This window comes from Apodemus sylvaticus, chromosome 16 (assembly GCF_947179515.1).
Source record: "Apodemus sylvaticus chromosome 16, mApoSyl1.1, whole genome shotgun sequence".
NCBI classification, from domain to species: domain Eukaryota; kingdom Metazoa; phylum Chordata; class Mammalia; order Rodentia; family Muridae; genus Apodemus; species Apodemus sylvaticus.
Window position 1 is genome coordinate 31,043,941 of NC_067487.1, and position 11,022 is coordinate 31,054,962.

General features: G+C 48.2%; 1 protein-coding gene across 2 annotated transcripts in view; it reads right to left on the bottom strand.

Moving 5' to 3' along the window:
- Positions 1-8,823, bottom strand: part of Mtmr12 (myotubularin related protein 12) — a 66,380-nt gene extending 57,557 nt beyond the window's left edge. The window contains exon 1 of one of the 2 annotated variants that reach the window (XM_052159384.1): positions 8,802-8,823. Coding sequence is in view for 1 of the 2 variants with exons in the window: in XM_052159385.1 (XP_052015345.1) it covers positions 7,868-7,948 (81 nt within the window). In the remaining variant the exon portion in view is untranslated. Of the gene's footprint in view, positions 1-7,867; positions 8,096-8,801 lie in introns of those variants that run through there. The other variant, XM_052159385.1, reaches the window with a different exon arrangement.
- Positions 8,824-11,022: the final 2,199 nt, after the last annotated feature.

Here is an 11,022-nt window from a genome sequence, read left to right on the forward strand (position 1 = left end):
ATATATCAGGGCTGGAGAGATGGCTCAGTGGTTAAGAGCACATACCACTCTTCCCAAGGACAGTTGTTCAATTCCCAGCAGCAGATCAGGTGGCTTGCAGCTGCCTGTCTCCCCAGCTCCAGAGGGTTCTAGCCCCTCTGACCTACATGGGCATTTGCATTCATAGTCACGTGCACACACACAGTTAAAATAAATCTTCAAGTAAAATACATCTTGCAGGGCATGGTGGTGTACAACTTTAGAAGTATAGAGAGCCAGATCTCTGTGATGTCAAGGACTGATCTACAAGTGATACCCTATCTATCTTAGTAAATAAAATAATTTTAAAAAAATTTTTGAGCCAGGGTCTCAGTATGTGCCTAGAACTCTATACGGAGGAGATTGGCTTACAATTCATAGACATTCACCTGCCTCTGCATCCAAGCTCACTTGGCTAAAGTAAATCTTAAAACAAAATTACCCCTCCACCTTCAGGGAACATCTACTGCTGCTTCTTAACTCTGCAGAAGTCCCCAGGCGCTACATAGGCATACACCCAGCAAGGGGACGGGGGACGGCGTTAGCACTTCTCTGAACTCGGGTTCTGGTCAAGGGCTGCAAACCACTGCTGTTGAGACAGCTCGGACACACCCTACCAATATGGAGTAGTACCAGCTTCAAATTTGACAGACACACACACATATACACTCAGAGAGAGAGAGAGAGAGAGAGAGAGAGAGAGAGCGAGCCACAGATACAGAGACAGACATCGTAAGTGGAATTACTGCTTTGTGGCACCATAGATAGAGGTAATTTTATTTTTCTAACTTTCAAACTATAACTTTGTTACATTGATGTTATCATAAGATATATGTGGGGTTTGTTGTTTGTTTGTTTTTTAAGGGGGAAAAACACCCTGAAAAGCAGATTTTTTTCTGAAACCCACTTATCACATGGGATGATTCCATACAGAAACAGTCCAGAACATCCATCTTCCTGATGAGGACACACACACACACACACACAACTGGAGCTTTTAGCTGTGGCGCCCCACACCCTAACTCTGCCTTTCAGGCTTCACCCACTTTTGCTGGGGACCCAGTCAATCCTGGGCCTTGCACATTTCCCAGTGACCGAGTTCCACTCACACCAGCCATGACGGTGACCCTGGAGATGGCAGCAGGGTGGAAGGCCGACCTGGCTCTGTGAGGAGCTGCGGATGGCAGCTGCTTGCTCAGAATGCAGGAAGTGCTGCTTGGCAGGGCCTCCGGCTGCGCCATGTGCAAGCTGTAAGGTGTTGGATGTGACCCAGGGAGATGCCGCAGGAAACACATGCAGGAGAAAAAAGCGGAAGCTTGGACACATCATCCAGCTAAAGCCACAACTAAGAAAGTGACTATTTTAGGAAGAACCTTAATGTCCTTCCCCGGCCTACTCAACCACTATCGGGACGGCCACCTACAATCTAGTGAGGACAGTGGGGTCACAACTCAAATGCAGAGTGCCCGCCTAGCATCTGCAGGCCCGGGGCTCAATCCCCGACCCAATAAATGAAGGAATTAACAATAATAAATAAATGAATTCTTGCTAAGGGAAGGGAAGCTTCACTGTATTTTAATATCCCTATTAACAGAAGAATAGTAGTGTGTTTCATATACATAGAGGGTGAATTCTGAATACACTAAAATCCAAAGGGGAATCCCAGCATTTGGGAGGCGGATCTGAGTTCAAGGCCAGCCTGGTCTACAAAGTGAGTTCCAGGACTGCCAGGGCCACACAGAGGAAACCCTGTCTTAGAAAAACAAAGAAGAAATAGAAAAGTTGAAAATGTAGAAAAGGCTATGGAGTTATATAGATTAAAAAAAAAAAAAAAACAGAAACAAAAAGGCAGGGCCATCAAGATGGCTGAGTGAGCAGTGGCCAAGCCTGGCAACCTGTGCTCAAGGCCTGGGGCCCAGACTGTGGAAGGAAAGACTCGACTCCTCAGAGCTCTCCTCTGTACACACGCTGAGGTAAGCTCCTGAGCATGTATGTGCACACACACTAAATTCTACATGTAATAAAAACAACAAAAAAGTAATGCATGTAAGCCAGATGGCGTTGGTGCCTGCCTTTAATCCCAGCACTCAGGAGACAGAGGTAGGCCGATCTCTGTGTTGAAGGCCAGCCTGGACTACAGAGTGAGTTTCAGGACAGCCAGGACTGTCCATACCTCCCCACCAACCCCCCAAAAAGAAACAAATAAACAAACAAAAGACTAATGCATCTAAATTCTGCCTTTAAATGCACTTATGAGCCAGGTGGTGGTGGCACATGTCTTTAATGCCAGCACTTGGAAGGCAGAGGCAGATGGATCTCTGTGAGTTCGAGGCCAGCCTGGTCTACAGAGGGAGTTCCAGGACAGCCAAGCTAAAGAAAAAAACCTTGCCTCAAAATGAACAAACAAAAAGCAAAACCAAAAAACCCAACCAAGCCAAACAAAACAAAACCAAATAACAAAGTATTTTTACTGTCAGGACTGGGTAGAATGTCTGTTTTAGGATAAGTTAATTTCTTCTTCCTAGTACTTATCCATCAAAGTCAGTGATGCAGCAGAAACATACCTCAAGCTGGCCATGGCAGTGTACATCTGAAATCATAACACTCAGGCAGGACGATCTTGATTTCCAGATCAACCTGGCTAGTTGGGTCTACTTCGAGAGACACTATGTCAAAATATATAAAAGACAAAGTGTTTTCCATTTCATTGTGTCTATTTTGCAGATTGCTATAGCTCCATCAGATGCCTAATGATGCTTGGTAGATCTAATGCTTGGGACACTCAGCAGACGCTGTGTAAACATCTGCTGAATTAGAAAGCCTCTAGAGACCGCAGTAAACAGAAGGTCCCTGGACCTGCTCAGTAAGTCTCCCAGATCAGCATCTAAGAAAAGCCAAGGAGGCAACTGTCATGGAAAGACATCAATGAAAAGCACTGTAGTGTGCTACAGCCACATGTGGACAAGCCTGTTCTGCTAATAAAGTTCCCCGAATCCACAGAAACCAGGAAAAGAAGAACGAGGCACGGTCAGACCGTCCCGGCTTAAACGCTGTGCGACAGGAGCCACTGCTGTCAATACAAAGGCTCACTTCTGAAACACACAGGCTCACGGCTCGCCAAGGAAAGGGGTCTAAGTGAGGACCAGGAAACCACGCGCCTGGAGTCGATAAAGAGAAACAGCACAGCTCTTCTTGCCCTTCCTCCCTGGTGTGTTTCTAGTGCTGTGATGAAACATTCTGACCAAAGCACTCTGGGGAAGAAAGGCTCCGTCTGGCGTAGCCCTCGAGGTCACAATCCATCACTGAGGGACCTCTGTGGAGGAGTGCTGCTCCCTCGCTGGCTCCCAATGGCTCGCTCAGTCTGCTTCCTTATACACTCTGGACCATACAAAACCTCTCCTGAGTTCCTACGGGCCTTGCTAGGCCCCGTCACTGCTGGCTCTTTAGGAGACACAGCTCTCTGTTCAGTAATCCTGCGCCCCTGTGCGACGGCATTTAACCCTGCAGGCTCAGTTTACACATCTGTAAAATGGAGGACAAATTATATTTTCTTCCCAATCTTAAAAAATCCACAAAACAAGTCTCTAGTACTATTATTAGGATCTCCAGGCCAAACATTGACTAAACTCCATGAGCAAGTACATTTTAACCATATTTGGAATGCCATGCAAAAATGGGTGTATATAGCAGCCCTTTGAGGGCTGTTTTCCAGGTCAGTTTTAAAGAACACGTAAGCACCACGAAGGTTCCTGCTTAGCATCCCATTACAAGGGAATGTGCTTCTGTCAACACACATCTTCCTCCTAGTATTGCCTAGCTGTCCTTTTTGTACAAGCTTCTGAGTCCTGTCACTGTGCATATCTAAGCATTAAAAATGACCAAAAGGACTGGGGAGAAGCCTCAGCCCTGAGGAATACTTGCTGCTCTTGCAGAAACCAAGATTCAGTTCCTAGCACCCAAATGGTGACTCTCACAGCCATCTGTAACTCCAGTTCCGGGCATCAGACAATCTCTCCGACCTCCTTGCACACCAGGACACACATAGGGAAAACACTCATACACAAAAAATAGGATGAACCTAATCATAGTGTCAAGGCAGCTTAGCAAAGACCTCTCGGAAAGGTGAAGAGTCAGAACTGTCGCACAGCGTTGGGTTCTACATACAAAACCCTCCCACCAGCCTCTCTGGCTGTTTGTGCTGTCCAGCCTTTCCCGTCACCGAGTCTTCACCGAGACAAAGCCTGGCTGTGGCTTCACGACGGGTATGGAGAGGTGTTTACAATGTGTACTTTTGGCTTTTTTGCCTCAAACTCAGAAATCCGCCTGCCTCTGCCTCCCAAGTGCTGGGATTACAGGCGTGCGCCACCACGGCACGGCTTACTTTTGGTTTAAAAGGCAGCTGAGATTACTAATTCCATTTTGGTAAACCCTATCCAAACCCACATACTGTGTACAAGCTTGTAATCTCTTTAACATTTATTATTATTGTTATTATTATTATTAATTTTAACTTAAAGAGTGTGTGTACATGTGGGTGCTCATGTGTCCCAGTGCAGAAGTTGAAGGACAACTTATAGAAAAACGGTTCTCTCCCTCCACACCATTAGGGCCCACCAGCTGAGCTCAGGTGCTCCAGCTTGGCTGTAGGGTCCTCTGCCACTGTACCGTCTCCTCAGCACATATTTTTACATGTGTGGCTGGCACTGTTTTGTTTTGTTTTTTTCTAAGTTTATTTCTGTGTGTGTGTGTGTGTGTGTGTGTGTGTGAATGTTTGCCACAAGTGTGTATCTGAGGAGGCCAGAAGAGTGCCTCAGGCACCCTGGAACTGGAGTTACAGGAAGTGGTGAGGTGTGCTGGTACTGAGAACCAAACTTCAGTCCTCTGCAAGGCCTAACCATAACAGCACAAGTTTCTAACTTGTACTTATTTTTTTATGTAACTTCATCTCATTTTTCTACAATCAACACTTGTGGCTTCTGACATAGGAAGTCACCACAGGCTTTCCATTTTCATATGAAAAGTGATTTTATGCTCAAACTATCACCAGACGCCTCCACGGAACAGCTCCACATCCCCGCTGCACGCTGCTAGACATTCCTTGCAGTCTGTGCCCTAGGTTGACTAGGAGGGCGGAGCTGAGTGGTTCTAGGCAGCTGCCGTCAAGTAGCAAGGTGGGCCCAGATCCCTGCCTCCTGCGGGTCTCAGCCTCAGGAACCATGAGCTTCCCTATGAACAGATTACAAAACATGACCAAAGGTCGTATGTTATGACTCAGGACCTTACCTGTCACCCTCACTGACGTAGATGAATCAATGACAAAAGAATTCGGGTTACTCTGGCACAGATACAAAAGCCAGAGTTAACCATGACCCTTCATTTTAGGCTATCATCTGCAATCCCTCTGGATCACAAGGAGGAAAAATATGATCATGTTTCAGTGTTCATCAACACATGTATTCATCCTCAAATACTTTAGCCAATGCTTTAGGACAGAAAGTACTGACTCTTGACAGATCCTGTTCTGCCTTACCGAAGGCTTCTACCTCTGGAAGTTTCCACATCTGATCAGCAGGCTGATCACCAGGAGCAGGCATAATTACACCACAAGGTGTAAAGGTTCTGGCAACTTCAGTCATCTGACAACAAGAGAGCATTTCAGAAACTGCAAGCTTACCAGCTAGGAAAAAGAAAAGTGGTACAAAAAGAGACTCAGTGGTAGGGTACTTGTTTAACATGGTTGGGGGCCCTGTGTTTTCTCTCCAGAACTGCACACAGGGAAAAGTGGCATCAGATGACAGTGGGCCTCTTCAGAGTGGAATGGTTCGGAGTGGGACAGCCGAAAACCAAAAATAAAACACACACACACACACACACACACAAACACACCACCCGGAGGACACATAAGGCAGGCAGATAGTAAAATCGAAGAAGAGTAAAAATAGTGGATGCAAGTCTTCATAAAAGCGCTTTGAGGCTCCCGCAAGGTGAGTCAGGAGGGTATCAGACTCGGTGTCTGGGCCACACGTAAGCAACCAATGTTGCTGATCCATTTCCGGTAATGTGATGGCCAGCGAAGCCATCTACTTAAAAATAAGCTGTTTTCTCACCTCCCACTATTGTCTTTTAATAAATCATGCACAGTTGAGTAGAGAATCTTAGCCCGGAAAAATCACAAGCACACCCAGCATCCTCACAGCACTGTCTTAAATGCAAAATACCCAAAACTGCCCTCTAAAAAGACCCCAAACCCGTGAGCACAGCGAGACGAGCCACCACCTTCCCTACTGCCTCTCAAGGGCCCGTGGGTAAAGAGTGCACGGTCAGATGAAGGACTGGAGCACTCCTGAACTCTGGCCACACTTCAGAAGACGCTTCACTTATAGTTTACTCTCACTACATAGGAAAGGTTAAAGGTTAAAGGTTAAAGCCAGTTAGCGTTCAACTAGGGTGCTATCAAAGAAAGATAAAGAGAACCTGAGCACATTACCTCTATGGACGACCTGTAAGAAGATCCTGTCTCTCAATATCAAGTTCTGACAGAGGAAGTGGTTTTTATTTGAAAATTAAGACTGAAAATAGGACCCATTTTAGTACTCTCCATTAGATGCCTTGACTTCAAGAGACATATGCAAAGGCTGCAGGCCCCAGGTCTCTGATTTCTCATCCCTGGCCCGACTTAACAGGTGAAAAGTGAGAAGACATCAATTGGGAGGCAGTGAATTTGGTAAAGATTCTGCCTGCACACATACAGATAGCAGAAGCTGGGCATGGGAGCCCTGCCTTTAGTCCGAGCATTCAGGAGGCAGAGGCAGGCAGAGCTCTGTGACTTCGAAGCCAGACTGGTCTACATAGTGAGTTCCAGGATAGCCAGGCTACATAACTGAGAGACAGTCAAATAAAAACTGCAAAAGCAGAAAAAGGAAAAAAAAAAGTGCAACTTTCACAAATCAAAAATGAGAAAGAGTCAACTAAAAGATAAACAATGACTGTTCCAGAAGTCTTCAACGTGGTCTAGGAGTTCTGATCTCTCCAACCTTCTCCCTCATTCAGAGCTCCAGGCACTGTCAACCCGCAGCCTTCCCTGGGGCTGTCCAGGACCCCTTATCTACACCTAACGTCTTCTAAGTCTGGACTGAAATACCACCTTTGCAAGAAGGAAAGGATGCCTTGCCCCCATTATCTTCTAAATACTATTCAATTAAATTATGCATATCGTTGACTGTTTCTCTTTTTACATAAGGTCCCAGAGAACTCGATCTTTGTTCTGCTCACTGATTCATCACAAGCATTCCAGGATCGTACCTGGCACTTAGTAGGAGCTCAGAAAGTATTTCCCGAGCGAATGCACTTCTTGACTAATATTGCAGATTGGAAGGGATGCGATGAAATGGAAAGAAGCGGGAGGAGGATGCTCTGGGCAGACACCAAAAGAGGCCAAGGCCGACCCACATTCCCCACAGCACCGCGGACGGAAAGCAGTGCACCACCCGCAGCAGACTAGCTCTCAAGACTCAGGGAGAAAGTCCAGGGCAGAGCATACACACCGGGCTAAGGGCTGCCCGGGGAACCCCGCGGGGGGTTCCGACCACGCAAGCTTTCGGCTCCCTTCTCGGATACCTGGGGCGCCGGGACCGCAGGACCTCCCGGGCTCCGGCTCCCGCCCACAGGCGCGGTTGTGAGCGACAGGGCCCTGTCCCGGCACCTGCCCGGCCTGCCGCAGGGGTCCGGGTCTCGGCCAGCCCGGAGGCCCCAGAGCGTCCTGCCGCTTCGCCCCGCCCGGCACCCGGGCAGGAAGCGCCCCTGCCCCGGCCGCTCCACCCGCCGCCGCGCTCGCCCGGCGCACTCTCACCTCAGGGCGCACGTACGACACGAAGGAGGGCTTGGGCGCCTTGGTGCCGCCGCCACCGCCGACTCCCCCTTTCCCCAGCATCCCGCCGTCTTGCGAAGCAACAACGCGCGGCGGCAGAGGCGACGGCTCCGGCTCAGGTTCCGGCAGCGGCGGCGGCCACCAGCACCAGCGGCCGGGGCTCCGCCCATCCCTAGGGCCGCGGCGGCGGCAGTACCGCCCGCATCCGGCTCCGCGGCTTACACCGTTCGCCCCGCCCAGGCCACGGCCCCGCCTACCGACCGCGGGACACGCCCACTGTCGCTCACTTTTCTCAGGCTGAGGTCCCGCCCACAGCCCGGGAGCGGGCCACGCCCACTCCCTTGTTGGCCTGAGCACCCGCCCCTCCTGGCTTGATTCGTTCCTCTGTCTGCGGCAAAGCCCGCCCCCAGGCATCCTCTGATTGGCACGGGGCAGTGCCAAAGAGATATTTGCTCTAAAGGTATTTGCTTTAGCCAATGCAGAGAGCGTTCTCTCCGGGCTTCCCTCCGATTGGATAGCAAGAATGTCGCCGTTGGTCCAATGATCCTGCCGTCGCTAAGTTGTTGCAGGCAATCCTTCTACCCCTTTGCTTTATTTATTTGCCAGCAGCTTTGAAATACAGCTTGCTGAACCGAATGCCTCCGCAGAAGCTTCAAATCCACACCAACGACGTTCAGACTTTAGACAAGTGAAAGAGATAGAGCGGATAGGAACTAAGTAATAGACTGAAGTGACTGTAAAATGTTGTGTCAACTTCAAATTTCTTTTGATGTCAAAGGCCAGTTAAGACTTATCTGCTCTCCCAAGTTATCGACAAACTTCTGATATTAAGCCAAGATTGCAAATAACACACGCGCGCGCGTGTGCGCACACACGCACATACTATTCATTTGAATTCCATCTTTGGGGCACTTACCTTGTCGCGTGAACAAGACCAAATGGAATTCTCCCTCTGGAGCATTGTGTTAGAAGAATAAGACACGATGCAGCTCACTCGAAGTTCCATCTGTGAAAAACCAATAAACATTTGCGGTTAATTTTTCAAGTGTCAGGCACCTTGGTGTACATTAGTCTGACCAACAGCCTTTTTTTTTTCTTTTTAAACTCTCAACTAAGCACAACTCCTTCAAGAAGCTCTCCAGTACAAGCGACACAGAAGGAAAGGTGGTAATTGCAGACCACAAGAAGACTGTGAATTTGTGGCCAGCTCGACTGTTTAGGGAGTTCCGAGTTAACCTAGACCACAAATAAGACCTTCATCTCAAAACCCAGCAAACAATTATTTCAGCTCCTCCAGGTTGGTTCCCAGGAAGGAGACGTGACACCCCCACCCCACCCCATTCAGATATGTCAGATTCTGTTGCTTTTGTTTCCGGCATCTGACCCAACCCTTTAACAGAAATACTGGCTTTTGATAGAAATTCACCAAGCCAAAGGCGCTTTCTTTGGGCCATCTTGGGTTAAGTATTACTAGATCACCCCGGTCTTTAACATCTGTCATTGGTCACACCCGGTTGTAATATGACTCTGGAAACTTGACACTGTCTCTCGATCTGTACACTTCCCAGGAATTGGAGCCAACAAGGTTTTAAATACCAAAAAGCCAGCTGGTTTGCCACTGTCTTCTGAATGTGTCCCTCCCCCTCCCCTTCCCACCGTGTGATACTGTGAAGAAGAAATGGGCTTGGAGGAGATTATTAAGTCTTAAAGGAATGCCCTTGTGAGATCAGAGGGTTCTGGCTTGCCCTCCCCCACTAGAGAACTCAGCAAGAATGTGTCACCGTTGAATGGGCCACCCTTCCCAATGTGGAATCTACTGATGTCTTGTTCTGGAATTCCCTAGACTCTGGAACAGCAAGAAGCAATTTTCTATTCTGTATAAGTGATCAGCTGTAAGGTATTCTGTCACAGCAGCAGGTGGACTCATACATGCTTCTACAATCAGATTTCACTCACTGAGAAACACTTTTTAAAGATTTCTTTTATTTTTACGTGCCGTGCGTGTCTATATCTGTTAGCCGGGGGTGCCCACAGCAGCTGTCTCATATTCCTTGAAGCTGTAGTTACGGGCAAGGGTAATTCCCCCACGTAGGTGCCGAGAAACAAATTCAGGTTAAGAGGAAGTACTCTTAACTCCGAAGCCGTCCCTCCAGCTGGTGGATAATCTCGATTACCAACTTTGATGGACTCTGGAATGAACTAAAGACACACCTATGGGCAGGTCTACAAGAGCATTTTGAGGAAGGATTAACAGAGGAGAAGACACTCCTCCAGAGGAGGCTGCACCTCCCAGTGGGTGGCCCAGATAGCAACAGATCAGAGACCTTCAGTGAACGTCCTTTACCCGTCTGGGTTCGGGCTGGACGGTGTACCTCGCCACATTGCTGCAACTGTTGTCCCCTTCACTAACATCAGACCCGTGCTGACTGTCCAGGAATCTCCTATGCCTTCAGCACCTCACTGGGACTACTAAAGCATCAACTTCTCCGAGCAGCTCTCCGGCTCTCAGGTATACAGACAGCCACTGTTTTTGGTTTGGTTTGGTTTGGTTTTTGGTTTTGTTTTTTTGTTTTTTTTTTTTTTTTCGAGACAGGGTTTCCCTGTGTAGCCCTGGCTGTCCTGGTACGCACTCTGTAGACCAGGCTGGTCTTGAACTGAGAAATCCGCCTGCCTCTGCCTCCCAAGTGCTGGGACCAAAGGTGTGCACCACCACCGCCCAGCTCACACAATCATTGCTAAGACTACACGGCCCATATGAGATGGCCTTCTTAATAAATTCTCTTTATTTATTGGGGGTTTTTTTGGTCCTTTTTGTTGTTTTTTAGACAAGGTTTCTCTGTGTAGCCCTGGCTACCCTGAACTTGCTCTATAGACCATGTTTGCCTCAAACTCAGAGATCTGCCTGCCTCCCACCTTGTGCTACCAGCCTGGCCACACACTTTCCTTCATTAAGGGATTGTAAGAAAGGGAATGCAGAGAGGAAACAGGTTCTGCCTTGCCCTCATGGTTTTCCAGCTACTAGCTTCGATCTGACCTTTAGGATGTGGGTCAGATCTCATGAGAAGAGTTATTCCCAGATGACTGGAAAAGCCATCTTACCGAAGTCAAACTATTCTCTATTAGTAAACAGATGGGGC